We start from the raw sequence: 24,342 nt of genomic DNA on the forward strand, positions 1-24,342 counted from the left end.
CCAAGGTGATAGTAACATCCGGAACGATGGAGTTAGCATGCATGCGCTTACCGGGAGAGACAACTTCTAACGGACTAGGCAAAACTTGTGAAGTCAATTCATGCCTAGATGTAAACGGTCTCGAGATGAAACAATGCGATGCACCAGTGTCAAAAAGAACTTTTGCAGGAATATCATTAACAGGAAGGTTACCCATGATGACATTTGACGAGTCCTCTGCCTGAGCTGCGTTCATCAAGTTGACCTTGGCATGCTTGGGGTTATGCTTGACCACAGTTGTACTTGCCGATCTCATAGGAGGAGGAGGAGGAAGACGCCTCTGATTGAAGCATTTGTTGGCATAGTGACCCTTCTGTTGGCACTTGTTGCACGTGACCTCTGAAAGCGGACGGTGATACGGAGCACTCGATCTTGGAGCTTGAGACGAAGTCTTGTTTTGAAAGCCAGGGTTGGGTGGGTGGGAAGATCCACTGCCACCTTTACTCTTCTGATACAGCTGACGAAACGGAGGAGGAGGAAGCCAATACTTCTGCTGCTTGGCCACTTGAGTAGAGGAAGAAGGAGTAGCATCTCTGACTCGCTTCTTGGAAGCATCACACCTCAGTTGAGCGGCCTCTTGCTTCAATGCCATCTTGTAGAACTCATCGTACCTCAAGGGCTCAAAGAGAACAAGAGCTAGCTGAATTTCTTCTCTGAGACCACCCCTGAACTGGTATATCATGCTCTTCTCATCAGGGACGTCCTGCTTAGCAAAGCGGGCGAGCTTCTGAAACAACTTGTTGTAGTCATAGACAGACAAAGAGCCTTGCTTCAGGTTGCAGAATTCCTCACGCTTGCTTTCAACCACGCTCTGAGGAATATGATGAGCTTTGAAATCTTGACGGAATTCATCCCAGGTAATCACACGTCCTCCTCTGGAATCCTTGTACTGCTGGAACCATTCTGCAGCTTGGTCTTTGAGTTGGAAGGAAGCGAACTTGACAAAGTCCTCAGGCCTGACGTTACTGCACTCGAAATGCTTGCACAGATCCACGAGCCAATCGTCAGCATCAGTTGCCTCAACACAATTGCTGAAAGTCTTTGGCCCGTTAGCAAGGAACTGGTTGAGTGTAGCAAAGTGATTCTGATTGTTGCCTTGGTTGCCTTGGTTCGCTTGATTGCGCTCTTGAAGAATTTGCATGATCAACTGTGTGTTTGCATTGGTTGCGGCCATCACAGCTTGCCATGCCTCCGGAGGAGGTGGAGGTGGTGGCGGATCTGATTCTGATTCTGATTGGTGCTCTTAGCGGGAGCCATCCTGAAGAGGGTGACAACCGTTAGCACATTGACAGATAAAATGAAGCTGAATCCAACGGAATGAAAATTGCAACATATAGTCTTCACATCCGAACAAAATGAACGAATGCATTCCTCTTGAAATGGTCACATATCCATAAATTGAGAAGCCACTTAGAATTTAGGTAGAGAAATAAATCAACAAGGTACGGATCAAGAACGAATACTCGGTAAGAAATCCCAATCTCAAACCAAATATCCGTGGAAGAAGAACTAGAGCTACAAGAATTCCCACCTATGAAACTCCCGAACCTTTCCGGTTATGCAATCAGGTGTTGGGGATACAGGGGAAGCATAATATCTCACCCAAATCTAGCAAATCCTACATCCAGCTGTATCCATCCTTCAACACATAACCGAGAAAAACTTCGGAAACCATCTACCTCAACCTTTGAAAAGTATCCGTTATACAAGTTATGGCGATACTCCCGAACTCCCGCCCCAGTACTGGGTGGCGTCGAGGTTATCTCACCAACGAACTGCATAAAAGAGATTTTCGATGTCGGCGTACTAAACTCAGGTATTCCAGAACTGCAACGATAAAATTGTGACGACAACACCTCGGAGCTCAACTCCCCGAGACACTGCCACAACCCCTAAAGACAGGAGGCACCAAGAACAATGTTCTTGTCACAAAACCATCGGAACGATTCCAAGATACCCGCGTGATCCTAAAAAATTTAGTGAAATTTGAGAAGAGAAGAGTCAAAACTCTACGTCAGGATGCCTTACCAGAGCGATGAGGAGACTGGGAAGTAAAAAAAATTCCTAAACTCTCTAATATATAATTCCTAAATGACTCAAAACATTTTTCTAGACTCAACTCGGCTGCTAAAAATGATCAAGCAATGGGGGCTCCTAAGGTCGGGGAAGGCTCTGATTACTAACTTGTAATGCCCTCGATGCGGCTATATCTCCCACGTGTCGAGGCACGACTTAGAGGCATAACCGCATTGAAAGCAATGTCGCAAGTTAGGCAATCATCACAACATCCCATGTAATATATATAATAAAAGGGGAGATACATAGTTGGCTTACACTCGCCACGTCAATCAAAATACATAAATAGCATTACAACATTCAAACACTCATGGCTCGACTACGGCGCCAAAATAAAAGATAACCCAACATGCGACACAGTCCCGATCACCCCAACTGGGCACCACTACTGATCATCAGGGAAAGACACGTAGAATCGGCGTGAGTCCTCGTCGAACTCCCACTTGAGCTCAAGCGCGTCATCTGGAGCGGAATCATCAGGCCCTGCATCTGGTTTGGAAGTAATCTGTGAGCCACAGGGACTCAGCAATCTCGCACCCTTGCGATCAAGACTATTTAAGCTTAATGGGTAATGCAAGGAAAATATGTGGAGCTGCAGCAAGCGACTAGCATATATGGTGGCTACCCTGTTCGCAAAAGAGAGCGAGAAGAGGAGGCAAAGCGCGAGCGAGTAACTAGAGGACAACCTACGCAAGCATTACTCCAACATCGTGTTCACTTCCCGGACTCCGCCGAGAAAAGACCATCACGGCAACTCACACAGTTGATTCATTTTAATTAAATTAAGGTTCAAGTTAACTACAACCGGACATTAACAAATTCCCATCTGTCCATAACTGCGGGCACGGCTTTCGAAAGTTCAAATCCCTGCAGGGGAGTCCCAACTTAGCCCATGACAAGCTCTCACGGTCAATGAAGGAATAGACCTCCTCCCGAGACGTTTCGATCAGACTCGATATCCCGGTTCTTCAAGACACTTCGACAAGGTAAAATAAATTCAGCAACACCGCCCGAATGTGCCGACAAATCCCGATAGGAGCTGCACATATCTCTTTCTCAGGGCACACTCAGATTGTCCTAGGTACGGGTAGGCCAGCCCAGAGTTGCCCCTGGAGGCCACCGGCAGCTGACAGGTGGACTAACACTCAGAGGAGCACTGGCCCGGGGGGGTTTAAAATAAGATGACCCTCGGGCTCCGGAAACCCAAGGGAAAAAGAGGCTAGGTGGCAAATGGTAAAACCAAGGTTGGGCATTGCTGGAAAAGCTTTAATCAAGGCGAACTATCAAGGGGTTCCCATTATAACCCAACCGCGTAAGGAACGCAAAAATCCGGAAACATGACACCGATATGACGGAAACTAGGGCGGTAAGAGTGGAACAAAACACTAGGCGAGAGGCCGAGCCTTCCATCCTTTACCAAGTATATAGATGCATTAAGATAACATGGCAAAATAATGATATCCCAACAAGTAAATAATGTTCCAACAAGGAACGGTCTCCAATCTTCACCTGCAACTAGCAACGCTATAAGAAGGGCTGAGCAAAGCGGTAACATAGCCAATCAACGGTTTTCTAGGACATGATGGGTTAGAGGTTTGACATGGCAATTTGGGAGGCATGATAAGCAAGTGGTAGGTATCATAGCATAGGCATAGCAAAAGAGCGAGCATCTAGCATAGCAAAGATAGTAGTGATTTCGAGGGTATGATCATCTTGCCTGCAAAGTTGTCAGAGTTGACTGGATCCTCGAAAGCAAACTCCACGGGCTCCTCGTTAGAGAACTCGTCTCCCGGGTCTACCCAAACAAGACAAACAAGCAACAAGGACACAATCAACCGCGTGCAAGGCTCAAATAATATGATGCAAGGATGGTATGCTATGCGGGATGCAATATGTGATGCATATGCAAGATTTGACAAGGAATGCATGAACCTAGCCTCAACTTGGAAATCCAAGTGTGCCACTGGAAAGATGAGATGAAATGCTTGAAAACGATATAAAGAACGCCGGAATCGGAGTTACGGTTTGGAAATGGCAAGCGATTCAAATATGACCACGTTCTACGATTTACAGCAAGTAGTCATCTAAATGCGATAAGATGAACATGCTACAGCACTCAAACATGACATCAAAATACATGGAAGGGATCCATTTAAGATGCTTAACAAAAGACTAGCACTGAGCTACGGCCAATTCATCCATTAACAGGTTCAAACAAGCATGGCAAAAATGCATTTGGTAAACAGATTTCAGACTTAGTGAAATTAACACTTGTCTGGAATTTCAGATCAGGTAGCACACTTTGGAGCATGAAAACCATATGCTACAAGACCTGAACATGGCAAAGTAAAGCATGGCATGGAGCTACTCAAAGAGCTTAACAAAAGTCCCTTAGTGACCTTGAGCCAAAAGGGATCAGAAAATACATTTGCAAGCATGTGAACATGGCAAAAACATAATCAGTTCTCAGACTTAGTGAAAACTGGAGCATGCTGAAACAGATATCAAGTAGGCATGTTTACGAGCTCGATGCACTCACTACAGAGCAAGTCATGACAATCTAAGCATGCACCCATCAAGAATACACAAAATACAAGCTAGACATGGCAAGAACAATAGCATAGCATGCACGGATCAACTACAACATCCTCGGCAAAATTGCTAACAAGTAGACAATCTGCCCAGATTCACGAAATGACAAAAGTAGAGCTCGATTGACTCAAGCTAGGTTGCTCCATAATTGCAAACAAAGACATGGATGGATAGAGCACTACAATATTAACAAAACATCCTTACTGATCATCCTCAAAAGAGGCACGGATCACTAGGAAACAACATGAACATATGGCCATATGAGATAAACAGGTCAAGGACTTAGTGGAAATGCTAAGTCCCTGAAATCAGCATTAACAAATGGCTCACTTTGCAAGTTTGTGCTAGTCACCACACACATCACAAAAATACATGGGTTGCACCTCTGGATAGATGGCAAAACATATAACAAAACACATGTAGAGCTCATGGGCATATCATGCACACAATAAACATGGCAAAAATGCCAAATATCTAATTGGAGCAGCAGATCTGACAATTATCCCAAATAGCATTCTTCTAACAGCATTTCGGGCATCCAGATGAACTCACATGAAAATGATGCAATGAGATGAAATGATGTGCTCTTCGAGACGAACATTTTGATATGTTATATGCCCAAAACAGAGCTACAGATGCAAAGTTAAGATGCGATGAACAGGAGCAAAAAATTAGGGTTTCGGGCAAAAAGTCAACCCAATCTATTCTCAGATCCAGATCTGCACGCTTTACGAGGTTCGTCGGAGGAGCACTGTTTACCTGAGCTAGACAGGGAGGCCGCCGAAGAAGGACTTGTCGGCGACGTCGCGGGTAACGGCGGAGGGCGGCGGAGGCGGGGATGGCTGGAGAAGGTGGCCGGTCCGGGTGCGGCGGCGCCAGCGTCGAAGGCGGCCGCGGCGGCGTGGTGGCGCCGGCCGGCGAGAGCGGGCGAAGCCGCGGTGGCGGCGAGAGCTTCCAGGCGGCGGGGCGAGGCGCGGGAGGCGCGCAGAGGGGGCCGCGGATGGGCCTGCGGGCCTGCGGCGGATCCGGCGAAGAGGGGCTCAGCGGGAGCTGACGTGGCGGCGCGCGATAGGTCGGGCGGCGGGCAGACGTGTCCGGTCCGCTCTGGACATGTCCGGCGGCGGCGGTGGATGGATCTAGGGTTTCGGGGGAAGGAGAAGGGCAATTTCGGAGGGGTCTTTATATAGGCATAGAAGGAGTTAGGAGAGTCCAAATAAGGTGCGGTTTTCGACCACGCGATCGTGATCGAACGCTCTAGATGATGGAGAGGGTTTTGGTGGGTTTGGGCCAACTTGGAGGGGTGTTGGGCTGCAACACACACGAGGCCTTTTCGGTCCCTCGGTTAACCATTGGAGCATCAAACGAAGTCCAAATGATACAAAACTTGACAGGCGGTCTACGGTAGTAAACCAAGGCCGCTTGGCAAGTCTCGGTACAATCCGGAAATGTTTAATCCCCACACACGAAAGAAAGGTAGAAATGACCACCGAAGGAGAACGAAGCGCCGGAATGCAAAACAGACAACGGGGAAAATGCTCGAATGCATGAGATGAACACGTATGCAAATGCAATGCACATGATGATATGATATGAGATGCATGACAACGATAACAACACACGGAGACAAAAACCCGAACCCGAGAAAATAAAATAACTTAAGGCTGGAAACGGCAATAGTTGGAGTACATATTGGGAAAATCATATCCGGGGTGTTACAGCCAAAGATCAGGATGTCAGCGTATTGTTGCAAACACAATGCATGGTCTCTACTCATCAATGGCGAAGCTTAGTGCATGGCTAGGCGGCTGTGGCCCCCAGGATTGACACATGCAGGCATAAATGTTTTAGGGAGAGAGCTTAGATGAAATTTTATGTGTTTGGCCCTCCACTAGCTCATATATTCTATTTGTGCCCCCCCCACACCCACCCAAAGAACCTGGTCAAGCTCCGCCACTGCTAGTCATCCTTGCACGTAGGATAGTTGTCAAAGTTTGAGTATGAGGATGAGAAGGGCATCACCACCCACCCACCCGCCCGCCCACATTGGAGGGACCAGTCTTATGTCACTGGTGATGGGCCGACTCCACAACATCTCATCACTGTCCTCCCATTTTATGACGGTTTTCAAGTGTATTTTGCTCAGATTAATTAACCATGGGTTTCGTTGGTTTGCCTTTTCGCTGACGGTTATTTGTCAAAAACAGAGGAACCTCGTTTCCTTGTTTTTCATGAACAAAGACTTTTAGAAGGATTTGGAGATATATTTGGATAATAGAGTAGGGGATTTATAAAGTTTCCAATTGGAAAGATCTTCATTTGGCACATTCAGAGAAGAAGACGACGTGTGGTACGAGCATCGCCACTTGTACCGCTCCTCGTACCAGGAAGCGCTGCCTTCCCCTCACCTATACAAGCAATTTTTGTGTTGACGACATACAGAGAAGAACAACAAGACAACCATGAACCGCGACTAGAGCAGACAGGAGAGATCCGGAGGAGAATTGCTTCACTTAGATATGTTTCGGCTCCCTATGCACCAATGATAACATCGTCGTAGAGAGAGATTCCAACTTGTAAGGCTACGGTTTGTAAACTCTATTCTAACTTTGGTCCAGAGATTGAGATTGGTTTAATCATTCAACATGCGACCTATGATATTATTGAGATGGTTTCCCTTTGCATAATCTCGTTGTCCGGTTGTTATCCTTCTCTCATGCGCGAGTAATTCTCAAGGCGTGGGAAATGTATGGGATTAGTGATATTTGTTCATCATGGCGTCTGTGCTAAGCGTCCGCGTTGTAGACGCCCTTAGCATGTAAGAATGATACTATTGTATTTGTCCTAAAAAAATCTCCGTTGCTATATTTTTTTTCAAAAATTAGACACGTTATAATTTATAACCGATACTATACGACATGCACATCATCGTTGTGGTAGTAAACCTTCTACCTTACGATATGGTAATACTTCACCACTCTAGTGCTATCTTCGAAGAGATTCCTTTTAGGACATGTATAGCAGAACCCTTATCTTAAAAGTGCAAAACCTTCCTCCTCCTATCCTATTTTCTTATATTTTTTTAAAGGATTAAACATTTTTTTCACCTAGCATACCCTCTGAAACTTAATCCCTTAAAAATCAAACATTTTTGCGTACAGGCTCATTTGAACACACATGTTTAAACTAGGTACTTTCACGACGTTAGCATCTTACATACCACAACTAACAGTTCAAGCCTACTACGCCATAGACCAAATTGACATCATACTAGACCTACCATCGACTTAAAACATATAAGAACTACAAACCACTACCTGGTGTGAATTGTATAAGCCCGTGAACCATCAAGTCTTTGAACACAAGTTACGTCCGAGGCCACTCGGCTGAGGGCACGTCTACCTGGGGCCAAAACACACTCCCAACCCCCCTCAATGAGAATCATAATGCGGCATATAGTCACTTGTCTCGCAAGAGGCGGTGGGCCAAAGATCAGGATGTCGGCGTACTGCTGCAAACACAACGCATGGTCTCTACTCATCAATGGCAAAGCTTAGTGCATGGCTAGGGGGGTGTGGCCCCGAGGATTAGCACATGCAGGCATAAATGTTTTAGAGAGAGAGCTTAGATGAAATTTTATGTGTTTGGCCCCCGCACTAGCTCATATATTCTATTTGCGTCCTCCCCGCCCCCCCACCTCCACCCAAAGAACCTAGTCAAGCTCCGCCACTGCTACTCATCCTTGCACTTAAGATAGTTGTCGAAGTCCGAGTCTAAGGATGAGAAGGGCATCACCCCCCCCCCCACCCGCCCACACTAGAGGGACCAGTCTTATGCCATTGGTGATGGGCCAACTCCACAACATCTCATCATTGTCCTCACATTTTATGACAGTTTTCCAAGTGTATTTTGCTCAGATTAACCATGGGTTTCGTCGGTTTTGCCTTTTCACTAACGATTATTTGTCAAAAGTAGAGAAGCCTTGTTTCCTTGTTTTTCATGAACAAAGACTTTTAGAAGGATTTGGAGATATATTTGGATAGTAGAGTAGAGGATTTATAAAGTTTCCAATTGGTAAGATCTTCATTTGGCACATCCAGAGAAGAAGACGGCGTGTGATATGAGCATCGCCACTTGTACCGCTCCTCGTACCAGGCAGCGCTGCCTCCCCCTCACTTATACGAGCATTTTTTTTGTTTACGGCATATAGAGAAGAACAACAAGACAACCATGAACCGCGACTAGAGCAGACAGGAGAGATCCGGAGGAGAATTGCTTCACTTAGATATGTTCCGGCTCCCTCTGCACCAACGATAACATCGTCGTAGAGAGAGATTCCAACTTGTAAGGCTATGATTTGTAAACTCTATTCTAACTTTGGTCCAGAGATTGAGATTGGTTTAATCATTCAACATGCGATCTATGATATTATTGAGATGGTTTCCCTTTGCATAATCTCGTTGTCCGGTGGTTATCCTTCTCTCATGCGCAAGTAATTCTCCAAGGCGTGAGAAATGTATGGGATTAGTGATATTTATTCGTGCCTAATCGGCTAATCCATATGTTGATATTTGTGAGATTACTTCGATGATTAATTACTATGTTGTTTATGTGTGGCGAGTATATGCTTGTTGTCTAATTTAAGGACCCAGTCCGAAGACCTACACGGCCAACCTCTTCGCGTCTAACTTCTCCATTGCAGACAAACCAACATTTATTTTGTTTTGTGTCCTTTATTCGCTGCCTTAGTCTTAGAAAAATTATTTCACCCCTCAATTACTTGTGATCCTCATCATAATTCTTGCAGACACCAAAATAGTCAGCTCACATACAAGACTTGTGACACCTCCCCTACATTTGGTTGGGAATGATATTAAACTAGGATTGTATTTTCACGAGAGTGCTTCAACCACCCATGTGCACTTGCGGGACATCCTCCTCCTCTAGAAGCGCCTCGAGCTCATCGAACAACTGTTGTTCTCGTCTTTGAGACGGGTGAGCTCGGTGCGTTCATGGTCGACTGTGCGCTCATCCTCCAAAGGTGAAGTTGCAACATGTTGGTTCGCATTTCAAAAGAATAAAAAATAAACGTGGTTACGGTTTCCATTTACCCCACGCGAAAATTACGCTCCACGTCGGAGATGTCCCGTTGGGGTGGGTTACTTTCGTAGCGAGCGGGTTTCCTTACCTGAGATCGAGAATGCGATCGCCCACGACGACCACCACCCCATTACCCCACGACGATCAAACAACTGAAGCGAGGGAGCGGTTGATCGTTCAGCCCGCCAAGATGCAGATCTTCGTCAAGACCCTGACCGGGAAGACGATCACGCTCGAGGTCGAGAGCAGCGACACCATCGACAACGTCAAGGCCAAGATTCAGGACAAGGAAGGTACGCACCGCCGTCGACTGATCTCATCTTCTTGGCTCGAGATCGTCTGCTCGCCGGCGGCCGCCTTGCCGTACACACTGTGTTGGGCTGTTGGCGACATCGACGATGCTAAATTGCTAATGCTAAACTGTTGGTTGGTTGTTGCAGGGATCCCTCCGGACCAGCAGCGGCTCATCTTCGCGGGGAAGCAGCTGGAGGAGGGGCGCACCCTGGCCGACTACAACATCCAGAAGGAGTCGACGCTGCACCTGGTGCTCCGCCTCCGCGGCAGTACCAGGGGAGGCTACCTAAACGTGGAGCCCAATCTCCTGCAGCTGGCGCTCAAGTACAACGAGAAGAAGATGGTCTGCCGCAAGTACGTGTACATATATACCCCATGCATGCATGAGTTCATATGATCGACCGAATCTTTGTTGTTAACCTGTGGTGGTGTGGCACAGGTGCTACGCTCGGCTTCCCCTGAGGTCCACCAACTGCCGTAAGAAGAAGTGCGGCCACAGCAACCAGATCAGGCCCAAGAAGAGGTTCGTCAACAAGCTTTCCAACTGAAGATCGAATCGGGACGGGAGGGATAAGCAAGAGGGGAAGGACCATCGCTGAATAGATTGTTTGGTTTGGTTTATCAAGTTGTTTTCATGATTTTGAATAAAGCGGTGCTATGTTCTAGGTGACTCAATCAAAGATTGTTTGGTTTGGCTTATCAAGTTGTTTTCATGATATCACTAGTACTAATTTCATGATTGGTGCGGGTGTGAAGTTCCAAGCCATGCAATGGTTACTTCAGAGTCGACGATGCATGCATGCATGTATTACCCACATATTCTGTTGGTTTCTCTTTTTCTTCTCTTTTATGCGGGGAGATCATGAATGTATGTCTATGGTGCCCTAGTTATTGCATATCTAGGTGACTCAATCAAGCATAAAAAGAAAAAAAAAAACCCGCACCAATCTCCGTATAAAATCAGGTAACATAGAATCTAGATGTGCTTTAGCAAAACAGTTTTTTTTATTATTCTAGGAGACTAGGGGAATAGAATTACAGCACCAGAAGGCTCAAGATCAGCAAGACAAGGTGGGCCTTGTTACCCGTAGCATTGCTCCATGTAGCAGCAGCTGGCATATTAACCTGAACGGTGAATGACATATTAACCACGTGACACATGTAGTAAACAATCCAAAGAATACAAAAAAAAAAAAACAGAATGGCGAATGACATGTTGCAACAATTGGGAAATTAAATGGATGTGCCAGGTCCAAACCTCAGCACAAATACCAATCCAAGATTTTGTGCGGGTACCCCCTTTCCATTTACTTGCATAACGAAATACAAAGTTACGGACAGCTCTGAAGGAAAAGAAGAATTGAGTTGGATGCATTATCAGGAAACCCACAATAAAAGGGACCAAACAGAACACACAATGTCGAAGGGAGATTGTTTAGTTTCTTCTCAAAAGGTTTGCCTTATCACGAGCTAGCCAATGGCCCAGCAGATGGCTCCCACTGGAAAGTAAACATAACACCAAGCATAGAATTGCCGCACATTGTTAGGACATGGCTACAGGGCATGGGAGAAAAGGTGTTGCACCGACTCATGGTGATCACAAAACGAACAAACATTATTGCCAGGCCATTTTTCTTTTGCATCACATACCTAATAGGTATAGCATTTTGAAAGGGCTGCCAAAGAAATTTTTGAATTTTCAAAGGATTTTTTGCCCTCCAAATCCACTGAAAGTTAGCCCCCATGCACATCATTCTCCATCTGGTGCATAGACCTGGTAGTGAACACGTCCCTTTTAGTAAATATCAGGTTCAGCTTTTCTAGGTAAGGTTTCAATCTACAGCAGAGAAGTTGCAGTTAGATGTACAGCTTCGTCGCCGAGTCTCTGAATTTCGTTCCTGTGCATATATAACAGAGAAGCTGCAATTAGATGGAGATCCAACACGTGAAACCAAGCGGTGAAAGAGTATGAGATGTACTAACCATCAAGAGATAAGAAACTAATTGGCCAATCTATTTCATTTCAGTTTACATCTGAAACAGCAAGAAATGTTAAATTCACTCCATTCCCTTTCCTCAAATGTCAAATGTACCACAATCGAATATATACAGAAAGCATCAAAGCAATCTCACATACTAAGGATGAGATGAGTTTACAACACACTTATTACATTGATGAAACAGAATATAATCTAATACATGACGAGTAGCTCGCCCCTCTTTTGTATATGCACAATGCCACTAAGGATAGTATCCCCATTTATTCCATGTGGAAAGCTGCAACACAAGGCCTTCCTCCACTATTCTCATGATGCGCTCTCGGCAAGGCATACATAAATACATATACATTCATAACTGGATGGACCTCCGGTTGGTCGTTAACGCCTGTGAGCGGCAGTGGCTGCATGAACAAGGTTGCAGCGCTCTAGATAAATTCTCTTGTGCTGAGCGCCCTGGACTATGTCATGCAACCACTATCAAAGTCGATCTCCCTTACATGGTATCATCATCAAATATTGTGGAAAGCACAAGCCCACGGGCAAATGCACTCCTCTGAGCCCTCTCCTTCTGATCCTTCTCGGACAGAGATGTTTCAGCTCTGTAAATTCACCACAGACATTCAATCAAATATTTGATAACAAGAACTATTAAACTACAGCAAAACATACATTTCAAAACTCAAAAGGTACAACTTGCCTACATTTGGTACTGAGAAATGATTTAAAAATTCTGATGAGCAACAAATCATCAAAAACCATAAGGCACATAACATTAATCATCAGTATGAAACATACGGATGGGTAGACTATTATGATATACGGCACATGATTAAGTTAAAGCTAGTGTTTTCTTGGACAAATATCTTCAAAATCAAATGATGCCAAGCAGATTAAAGAATAAATCATGCTCATACTAACAGCGTAAAAGGGACAAGTAATACGTCAAAAAGGCAACCACGTAACCATAACAGACAATGTACTATACAATTGATAACAATGACAAAAACTAATTGGCATCAAGGCTTTGCCATTTTATGCATGCTTAGAGGGCATAAAAAGCGGTACTGGCTATGCACAAGGACAGCGCACAATGTAGAATGTGGAAATCTATCATCCACTGAGCAGAGATAGTAGTATCGTGGCAAAGAAGGAGCGGAGTGAGGCAGCAGAAAGAACAAAGCTTGAGGTGACATACCTCTCTACGACCTTTTCATCTGGGAATTTATTTAGCAAAAATGTTTTGTCAGATGAGTCGGAACGAAAATCTTTCGATGGTTCAGCCACAGGCAAACTACAAATTAAAGATTGCAAAAATGGATCAGGGGCTGCAGCGGGAGGATTAGATACATAGGATGATCCACCAAGAAAGGACTGCAAACTGCCGTCTCTTAAATCCTTTCTCAACAAAGACAGCAAAGAATGGGACCCGGAAGATACTTTTCGGACTCTGCGCCTGCGTTGCATGTATTCTTCATTAAGGAAAGCAATGAATAAATTGTCTTCCAATAGAAACCATGTATTCTGAAGAGGACACATTGTAATATGGTAAAGTCACTAGTACTCATTGGCAGCAGTACAGTGTGAATAAAGAAAAGGATATCTTGAAGTAACTTCCATGCTGCATTGTCAAGTGGCCTATCAAGTCCACCCCAACCCTTGTAGCACAGATGGGGCATACCTGAAAGGTTAGTTCATAAAATTCCATGAGTGCTTATTATTTGAATTCATCAAACAGTTATGCTCACACAAGCAAGGACACAAGGTGAGCACGGTGTCACAATGAAGTCCTACAAGAAAAGAAAACTAAACTGCCAATTATGCCTAATACAGGTAAAAATGAACTACTCCCTCTGTCCCATAATATAAGACGTTTTTTGAAGGACAGAGGGAGTACGTTTTAGTTTAACTCTCTCTAGGCTTACAGTCCAAGTAAACTCAAGGTAACCCAGCAAAACACGCATTAATTTATATTCTAAGTGTAATAATAAAACAAGAAACTTAACTCTCTAGTGTCCCTAAACAGTAAATGTGAGTCCCAATGTAGAAAACCAGGTAGCAATCGCGAACCATAAAAAGTTAAGTACCACTCTTTTTATTCTATAGATAACTCTACTCCGCACCACACACAAATTAATCAGTGTACACAACTTTTACTCAATGAAATGTGCAAGAACCATGTATCCAAACTCTCAACTAACGAACATAGCTAGCCTAGCAACTATATCTCAAACAACATAACATATTTAATAATGCACGCCCTACTTTGAAGGAGAAGGATGATCTTCTACAATTCAGAGAGCTTAGAACTTGAGTTCTTAACAAGAAAAACAATTACTCAAACTGAAGAGAGGAATAATACATGGCACCTAAGAGGGCCCGAGACTAAGAACAGGAAACTAAAATTTTGTAAAGAGAAATTCTAAAAAGGAACTTGTATAGCCAGTAGCGAATCTATCAGGTGGGCTTCGACAGCCTAGCCTCTGATTTTTCCAGGAAAAAGGCATATATGCATAAGCAAAGCAATCATGGGAGATAATCACAAAAGGGATCATGTTAATACGTGTGGCATTGCCTACACAGTTCTGGGCAATGCAAGCGGCGCTTGGGCCTTAGTGCCTATGGCCCGCCCAACAGCTAGCCTGTGTTGAACCCCTCTCTCGTCATCGCGTGCCGCACAACACGTTGGCATCCAGAGGCCGTGTAGCAGGGGAGGCGAGCAGTGGCCTGTAGCTATACGAGATTTTCTTGATTCAAGCAACTTCTTTTCTTTCCAAATTCAGTATTAGTAAATATATTTGACTAGCTGAGATACTTCTTCGGTCCTAAAATATAGCACATGTTTCTCAAGATTATCTTTGATCAAGAATCTAATTGGTCAACCATATGTGGATTGTGTGATTCAAAAATGAGATTGTTGGAATCATGTTGAAATGAACTTTTGAATAATACCGATTTCGTATAAGTTAATCCAAAAATAATAACTGATTAGTCAAAGATATATCTCAAAAAACGGCACACCTTATATTTGAGACCGAGTCAGCTATATGGTAAGAATTTTACCAAAGTTGATGGTTGTTGTTGAGAAGTTACCACTTCACACTTTCATTGCTAATATTAGGAGAAAGTGAGGAATTTCGGTGATGTCATGATTATTTGATGATAAAATTTAAATTCAACAAACCTACATTTGATGTTTATTTCTTCGATTCGGATTAGTGTATTAAGCTTTGAGCATATTCTCCACTGTGTACTGACAATCTTATTGGCCAGCCATAACACAAAACTGTTTCAGCTAGTTGCATAACTCAACTCGAGAACCAACAATACCTAATACTCCTACAACCCAAGGGAACTACATTCCAAAACCAAACTGACCAAAGGAAAAATTCCCAAGAGCCATAAAGACTCCTGTAGGAACGCCAGAGGCCAACCACATCCCGCAATTCCAACCAGCAACACCATAAAGAAACTCTCTGTCAAGGGAGCAGGTTCCTAAAGTGTTCCAACGCAGCCACCCAAAAGGGAACTTGATTTCTACATTTCCAACCCGAACTACCACAGACAAACAAGAATTCTCCAGCAGAACATTCAAGAATCTCATCTTTTCAGCAATCTACAAAGCAGTAAACCTATTCCATATCAAAATTACAAGAACAATGGATTTTCCGAACCACTAAAACGTATGGGTTCCTTAATTGCACCATTATCAACATTTCCGTCCTCAAGCGTGACGCATCCTAACAATACTTGGCGTAAAATGTCCCATTTCGGCTAAAATTATCTCAAGGGCTCAAACGGGACCCGACCAAGCGAATCATCAGAAAGGGCGAGGCGACATACCCCGCTCTTGGCCTCGACGGCGTGCTCGTCGTCGATGTGGCAGCAGAGCCCGACGAAGTCGAAGTCCTCGCCGCAAAAGGGGCAGTTGTAGGCCTCCGCCCCGCGCGCCTCCACCTCGTCCCCGCCGGCGTCCGCGTCGTCGAACCCCATGTACAGATCTGACGTGCGACCACAGCGAAATCACGCATCAGCCCCAACGTCGAATTAAAAAGGCGAAATCAGCCGATCGATCGATCGTACCGTAGCGGGACTGCAGGCGCCTCGCGGCGGCGGCGGAGGAGGAGGTGGAGGAGGAGCGGCCCCACGCGTCACCGGAATCCATGGCGGAATTGGACGAAACCCTAGCCTCGCCTCGCCTCTCTCTCTCCTTTCCCCTTTGTGCTGGTGAATTCTTTTTTGGCTTTCCAGGCTTTTCTGTCCGCTCCTCTCTTTCCACTGCTTCGGTGTGCGCGCGAGCGAGCGTGCGGTGTTTGTTGGCCGTTTGCTCCGGTGTGGGTCGGTGCGTGTGAGTGATTGGAATGAATTATGGGACGGAAAGGTGGGGGGAGGGTGGTAGTTGGTGGCTGCCTGCACCTGGTCTACGGTGAGCCACTGGTAACTGCACGGTGGGGCCTCGCTGTCAGCGGTGGTATTTTTGGTGAGATTCTGTCACTGATGGTTGGTGCTGCGAAATGGTTGCAGCGTAGCAAGGGGGCTTAGGGCTACAAATGTGGGAAATCGGAATTTCTAGCGATTTGAGAAGTATTTCCTCATTCTATTTTCTCGGTTAAAACCAGATTAAAAACACAGTTTTTTGACTTTTCTGGATTAGTATAAATATATACATTCACGTACATGCAACCCAACAAAAAGGATTGGGGTTGTGAAGGAGCAAGAAGAAGTGACTAGATACAGAAGACACAAGAAGCTTCAAACGGTGACGGATGGCACCAACAACCGGCAAGGGTTGAATCAACCCGAGTCAAACCGACTTAGCCAGACATGGGAAAATTCGAACCAAGCCTTACTTATCACAGGCCCGGGACGCCTTGCCAGCCCAGTTGCCAGAGTCTACCTAAACCATCTCATGAACTTGCACGGATGCCCAATTCCCATGTTCCATCTTGCATGTTTCTCGATCCCCCGATGCCACACGCTTGTTGCCGCCGATGTCCCCGGCCTTCGTGTTAGACCCTGACAAACTAAAGCTCAGAAGATGCCTTGAAGTCACAAAATAGAGTGCAAAGTAGCAGTCTTATGATGAGAAAGTCTAGGGTTTGCGCCAATCTCTGGTATGCCAATTAAGGGTGTGTTTGGTTTCTGTCATCAAGTGGAACGGCACGGGTCGGGTCCTTCCCGAAGACCCATTCCTCGTTTGGATCGTCGAAGGAACCGGAACCAACCGATTCAAGGGAATGGCATATTCCCTGATTATTCATCCCAAGCGGTCTCTCGAAATCGAGCGGACCACGCGAAACCGCCCGTTCCCACGACCTCACTCCCCTGCTACACAGACCAATGAAGTCGCGTGCTACTTCTTGAGTTTGCGTTGGTTTTTTCCTTGAAGAGGAAAGGGTGATGCAGCAAAGTAGAGATAAATATTTTCCTCGGTTAGAGAACCAAGGTATCAATCCAATAGGAGACAACGCACAAATCACCAATACCTGCACAAACAATCAAACACTTTGCACCCAACGCGATAAAGGGGTTGTCAATCCCTTCAAGGTCACTTGCAAAAGTGAGACCCGATAAAGATAGATAAGACTAAACAAAAGATAAAGTAAATGTTTTTGAGGTTTTTTGGTTTATAGATCGGAAAGTAAAAGATTACAAAATAGTAGATTGGAAACTTATATGATGGAAAATAGATCCGGGGGCCATATGTTTCACTAGAGACTTCTCTCAAGATAGCAAATAATACGGTGGGTGAACAAATTACTGTCGAGCAATTGATAGAAAAGCGCAAAGTTATGACGATGTCCAAGGCAATGATTATGAAATATAGGCATCATGTCCGTGTCAAATAGACCGACTCCTGCCTGCATCTACTACTATTACTCCACACATCGACTGACTCCTGCCCACATCTAGAGTACTAAGTTCATGAAGAACAGAGTAACGCTTTAAGTAAGATGACATGATGTAGAGGAATAAACTCAAGCAATATGATGTAAACCTCATCTTTTTATCCTCGATGACAATAATACAATACTGTAGGATCGAAAGTATGTCTAGAGGGGGGTAATTAGACTACTTGACCAAATAAAAATCTAGCCTTTTCCCAATTTTAATTCTTGGCAGATTTTAGCAACTCAGCACAAGTCAAGAAAACAACCTACACATGCAATTCTAAGAGTATAGCAGCGGAATATAAAACAATTGCATATGAAGGTAAAATGGAGGAGTTTGGAGGGAGCAAACGCAACGTAGACACGGAGATTTTTAGCGTGGTTCAACCCACGAAGGGTAACGGTTGCGTGAGTTCACGAAGGGCTCCACCCACGAAGGGTCCATGAAGAAGCAACCTTGTCTATCCCACCATGGCCATCGCCCACGAAGGACTTGCCTCACTAGGGTAGATCTTCACGAAGTAGGCGATCTCCTTGCCTGTACAAACTCCTTGGTTCAACTCCACAATCTTGACGGAGCCTCCCAAGTGACACCTAACCAATCTAGGAGACACCACTCTCCAAGAGCTAACAAATGATGTGTTGATGATGAACTCATTGCTCTTGTGCTTCAAATGATAGTCTCATTGTTGTGATGCTATCGCAATTGCATATGAAGGTAAAATGGAGGAGTTTGGAGGGAGCAAACGCAATGTAGACACGAAGATTTTTGGCGTGGTTCCGATAGGTGGTGCTATCGTACATCCGCATTGATGGAGACTTCAACCCACGAAGAGTAACGGTTGCGCGAGTCCACGGAGGGCTCCACCCACGAAGGGTCCACGAAGAAGCAACCTTGTCTATCCCACCATGGCCATCGCCCACGAAGGACTTGCCTCACTAGGGTATATCTTCACGAAGTAGGCGATCTCCTTGCCCGTACAAACTCCTTGGTTCAACTCCACAATCTTGACGGAGCCTCCCAAGTGACACCTAACCAATCTAGGAGACACCACTTTCCAAGAGGTAACAAATGGTGTGTTGATGATGAACTCCTTGCTCTTGTGCTTCAAATGATAGTCTCCCCAACACTCAACTCTCTCTCATAGGATATGATTTGGTGGAAAGATGATTTGAGTGGAAAGCAACTTGGGGAAGGCTAGAAATCAAGATTTATGTGGTTGGAATGAAGTATCTTGACCTCAACACAAGTGTAGGTGGTTCTCTCTCAGAAAATGTATGTTGGAAGTGTAGGCATGTTCTGATGGCTCTCTCCATGAATGAAGAGAGGTTGGAGGGGTATATATAGCCTCCACACAAAATCTAACCGTTACACACAAATCACCAAACTCGGTGGGACCGAATCATACAACTCGGTCAGACCAATTTAGTTCATAATGTGACCGTTAGGGTTTTCGGTGGGACTGACTTGTCAACTCGGTGGGACCAATATCATTAGGGTTAGGGCATAACATAATCTCGGTGAGACCGATTACACAAACTCGGTGAGACCGATTTTGGTAATAGACTAACCAGAGAGTTGGTCAGGCAATCTCGGTGGGACCGATTCGCTCTCCCGGTAGGACCAAAACGTTACGAAAGGGAAACAAAGAGTTTGCATTGCAATCTCGGTGGGACCGATCGCTCATCTTGGTTGGACCGAAACATTACGAAGGGAAATAGAGAGATTACAATCCCATCTCGGTGAGACCGAGATCCCTATCGGTGGGCCGAAAAGACTAGGGTTTCTGGCAGTGGCTATGTCAAGTGAACTCGGTGGCGCCGGATAGATCAAATCGGTGGGGCTGAGTTTGACTTTTTGTTTGGGATATATTTGGATATGAGAAAGTGGTTGAGGGTTGTGGAGCATATCACTAAGCACTTTGAGCAAGAACCTCATTAAGCAACACCTCATCCCCTCTTAATAGTATTGGCTTTTCCTATGGACTCAATGTAATCTTGGATCACTAAAAATGAAATGTAGAGTCTTGTGCTTTGAGCTTGAGCCAATCCTTTTGTCCTTAGCATTTTGAGGGGTCCACTTTCTAATCCATGCCATGCCAATCATTGAGCTTTTTCTGAAATATTTATCTTCAAGTAGCATTAGCTCAATGAGCTATATGTTGTTAAGGATTACCAAAACCACCCAGGGATAGTTGCACTTTCAATCTCCCCCTTTTTGGTAATTGATGACAACATATAGATCAAAGCTTCGACAAATGATTATAAGATTGAAAAACATCGTCGCTTTGAGAAGTATGTGATAAGCAAGAGCTCCCCCTAAATTTGTGCATTATTTAAAATTTGCTTTTGAATGCAAATGCACAATCGATTAAGATCATGGGTTACTCTTCCATGTCACATACATCTTGGTGGATTGCTCAAAATGATAGAAATTAAAAGCATGCACTCATCACCAAGCAAGTGAATGATCATATATGGAATATAAAGGATAGCATCATTCAACCAAACATTAAGGTAGCATATGATCAACCACATGATCATATAAGTATCTCACAAGGACACAAAGTATCTTACACAAGCACACAATAAAGTAGTTCAACCAAAATAGAAAGAGAGATAAAAAGCAAGACACTCTCTCTCAAAGCCTATGATCTATACATATTTCTCCCCCTTTGGCAACAAGTTACCAAAAAGTTTGAAAATGCATAGTGCTAAACGTCTCTCAGGCTTGGCCTTTGGGAGGTGGTGTAGATAGAACTCCAAGGACGAAAGCTTCCGATGAAGTAGTTGGAGCTGATGGAGTGGGTGCTGGAGGTGTGGCACTGGAGCTGTAGCTGCTGGTGCTGACACTGAAGCTCTAGCATTTGAGACTGGCACTGCAGCAGACCTTGGACCTCGTGGCACACACTTAAAAGCATCAGTGGTTGCTTTTCCTCTCCTCTCCTCTGCTTCCTCCTGAAGCTGATCAACTGCAGTCTGAATCTCAGTCACCTTTAGATCAAGATCATAGAATTTTGTTTCCACCATCCTCTCCAGGCTCTCCTGATTCTGAGTCGGGGTGGCCAAGCCCTTCTCAATCCTCAGTGTAGCTTGAATCAGATAGCCTAACTGATCTTGCTTGCTCTTCAGGAAGACTCGAGATGCCTCTTCAACACTTGGCATTTGGCCAGCTTTCTCAGCCTTTTCCTTGGCTCTCTTCTCCTGGACTTGAGGTGATGATGGTTCTTCATCATTCATCACAACAGTGTTGTCTTCAAACTCAGGATATAGAGGTAGATGCTCCTTGTCCAGCAAGTAAGTTCCTGTGCCCATTTTAGAGTTGATGAGCTCCTGAATGTGTGGAGCATATCCACAACTCCTCTTTTGATCAGCAGCAATCCTTTTGATCGTTTCTACAATCAAGCTCATAACTTTGAACTTCTAGGGGACATCAAAAATTTGTAGCATGTTGATGGAGTGCCCTCGGATCATCTTGTGTTCTCCTGACTTGGGTAGCAATGTGTGCCTTAAGATCCAGTTAATGGTAGGCAGACCAGACAACATATAGTGTACATATCCAAACTTATGTGTTTCTAAAGCCTTATCAAGGATCTCCTTGTACATGTTTGCCATTGAGTCGTGGTCTTTGTTCTTGGTGGCATACACATCCAAGTCATCTTCATATTCCTTTGGGGCATTGATTAGCTTGGCCCACTCATCAACTGTGGACTGGTACCTAGTACCCTCAGACATCCAAACTATCCTCCCATCTGGATAGAAGTGGGCAGTGGAGTAGAACTACATGATCAACTCAACATTCCATTTGGTGAGTTTTTTATCCAACGAATTCATCTACTCCACAAGCCTTAAAGCTGTCATACACTCCAGGGAAGTGATCTTCATTTTCCCGAGATGAACTCCCAATCCACCCATTTCATGTCACACTATGGGCTTCTTGTCAAGCAGAATGGTCTCATAGAAATCTTGTTGTTCCTTTGTATGGAACCTATAGTCAACTGCAGTCCTCCTCCTAACGGCATAGGGATCAGACTGTCTCCACAACCTCAATCTTGCATCTTTCCCGATGTGCATGTCCTCAACGAATGGGTGAGCATCATTGTGGTCAGGAATTTTGGGCTTCAACTTCCTCAAGACAAGAGAATCATCTTCTTCTTCTTCAGCTTTAGGCACCGGGGCCTTGTTCTTCTCCTCAGCATGTATACTCCTGGTGTTCCTCTTGGGTTTTGGGGGTTTCTGAGCAACAACCTTGGGAGTAGACTTTGGCTTAGATGGAGCAGCCCCTGACTTGATTGCATCTCCCATAAGTTTCTGAGCCTTAGGAGCTGGTGCAGCATCCTCTTCCTCCTCCTTTTCTTCTGAATCTCTCATAATGGAGGATCTACCATGTACTATGGAAGTGGTCTTCTTGAGCCTTTCTTTTTTTTCTTTCCTTCTCCAGCAGCCTCTCTAGTTGGCTTGGAGGTTTCAGCAGTTGAGGCTCTAACTTTTAAGGTTGGCACCCTCTTGGTAGGGGCCTTTTTGTGCAATCCAGGCTTAGTTGATGCAACTGTGCCATACTCTTTCTTCAGCACCTTTTTCTTGGAGCTGACTTCTTTCTCAACAACCACATAATCCTCATCCTCAGAATCTGAGGTCTTCTTCTTCCTTGTTCTGGTGGCTGCCTTGGGCAAGTTGCTTGGTGTGCTCCTGCTGCCCTCATCAGAAGTGCTAGAGGGACTAGTGCCCTCACTCATATGAACCTGCTCCTCAGACTTATTCTGGCTCTCACTTTGATCAGACATCTTGCAGGCAAACTGTCAGCAGACCCTGTGAATAGATTGTAGATGGGGTAGAGTAGATGAGCATCACAAAGTGCAGAATTTTTGCAAAATAGATGACTTAAAAACTTAGTTTTAGTTCTTCATAGAAAGCATTTCGGATCTACCGATTTGTAAACTCGGTGATACCGAAGCAGCTTTTGGAACCTAAACTAGTGAACTCGGTCAGACCGAGTCACGGTTCGGTGGCACCGAGACTGCTAGGGTTTCACAGAGAATCGAACTCGGTCACACCAATTTGCAATTTTCGGTCAGACCGAAAACACATGTGCAATGGCCTAAGCCAAATCGGTGAGACCGATTTCTACAACTCGGTCGGTCCAAGATGAGTTCGGCGGAGACCTAACCCTAAATTTTCAAATCAAATCTAATCTACGGGATGCTTTCACTGGACATGATGATTTCATACGTGGCAAGAATCATGGCAAAGCAATGTGCTACGAATCGGAGTTAAGGAATAGCACAAAGATTAAGTTCATACCCTACTTCAACGGTGAACTTGCTACAACGGCAACAACGGTGCAGATTGCCGTTGACGGCGGCGGAGACCAGCGGCGGGAGGTCGCTGGCGGCGAGAGGACAATCCGGAGACCCGAGGAGGTAGAGCAGGTCACGCGCAGGTGAAAGGTTTCGAATTTTTTTCCAACATTTGACCCGTCAGTATATATAACCTAACCCTGTCAGTGTGACCGAGTGGAACAACTCGGTGGCACCGACATGCAGAACTGCAAGCGGTTACTACAACTCAGTGTGACCAAAAAATTCTAATCGGTTGCACCGAGATTGAAAACCTAGATCAACTTAGTGATCTTGGTGTGACCAAAATGGATGACTCGATCATACCGAAATGCACAAAGAGGTTTTGGAAGTTTAAGTCTATGACGAATCGGGGACTCCGAGTGCTCCTCACATAGAGTGGTTCGAATCTGACTTGATCAAACTTTATGATGTAGCATGAATAGAGTTTGAGACGAGGAAAGCATAGATAGCTAGAGGGTTTCTTAGGCATTCTTGTCCATCCATTTGGCAAAAGAGAAAAGGCCGAACAATCAAAGCAACAAATGGATGTCCTTGAATGAGTAAAATATGCAACCAACATGCTCAGACAATAAGATGGCAAAAGAAATATGTGACAAAGCATGCACAAACACTCTAGCATCTATCAAGCAATTTGGCGATGACTAGGTCATCTATATATGAGTATATTGACTTAGGAGTCAAATGAGAATATTTGATCATAGGTCATACTCATCGTTTAAGCATAAGTGGGGTTGCCACTTTTACATAAAGCATTATTGTGTTCACACCATTAGAGTTACTTTAGCTCAGTTGATTAGAGTAAAGCTCTCCCTAGATGTGATATCCTCCCTTAAGAGGGATGAACTAACCTTGGATTCTGTCAATGATGACTTCATGTGTTTGATACGTCTCCAATGTATCTATAATTTATGAAATATTCATGCTATTATATTATCAACCTTGGATGTTTTATATGCATTTACATGCTATTTTATATGATTTTTGGGACTAACCTAT

The 24,342-nt window shown here is 44.7% G+C and overlaps 2 protein-coding genes across 2 annotated transcripts; one reads left to right on the forward strand and one right to left on the reverse strand.

Annotated features, from left to right (window-relative positions):
* Positions 1 to 9,590: 9,590 nt before the first annotated feature.
* Positions 9,591 to 10,915, forward strand: LOC123138269 (ubiquitin-60S ribosomal protein L40). Its single transcript, XM_044558245.1, has 3 exons — positions 9,591 to 10,097; positions 10,245 to 10,452; positions 10,538 to 10,915. The coding sequence occupies exons 1-3, from the start codon at positions 9,905 to 9,907 to the stop codon at positions 10,644 to 10,646; spliced, it is 510 nt and encodes a 169-aa protein (XP_044414180.1). The 5' UTR covers positions 9,591 to 9,904; the 3' UTR covers positions 10,647 to 10,915.
* A 1,233-nt stretch (positions 10,916 to 12,148) lies between these two features.
* LOC123052949 (protein DEHYDRATION-INDUCED 19 homolog 2) lies at positions 12,149 to 16,436 on the reverse strand. Its single transcript, XM_044476318.1, has 5 exons — positions 16,179 to 16,436; positions 15,939 to 16,096; positions 13,699 to 13,776; positions 13,294 to 13,562; positions 12,149 to 12,697 (listed from the first exon to the last, which is right to left on the reverse strand). The coding sequence occupies exons 1-5, from the start codon at positions 16,258 to 16,260 to the stop codon at positions 12,592 to 12,594; spliced, it is 693 nt and encodes a 230-aa protein (XP_044332253.1). The 5' UTR covers positions 16,261 to 16,436; the 3' UTR covers positions 12,149 to 12,591.
* Positions 16,437 to 24,342: the final 7,906 nt, after the last annotated feature.

Source organism: Triticum aestivum, chromosome 1A, assembly GCF_018294505.1.
Source record: "Triticum aestivum cultivar Chinese Spring chromosome 1A, IWGSC CS RefSeq v2.1, whole genome shotgun sequence".
NCBI classification, from domain to species: domain Eukaryota; kingdom Viridiplantae; phylum Streptophyta; class Magnoliopsida; order Poales; family Poaceae; genus Triticum; species Triticum aestivum.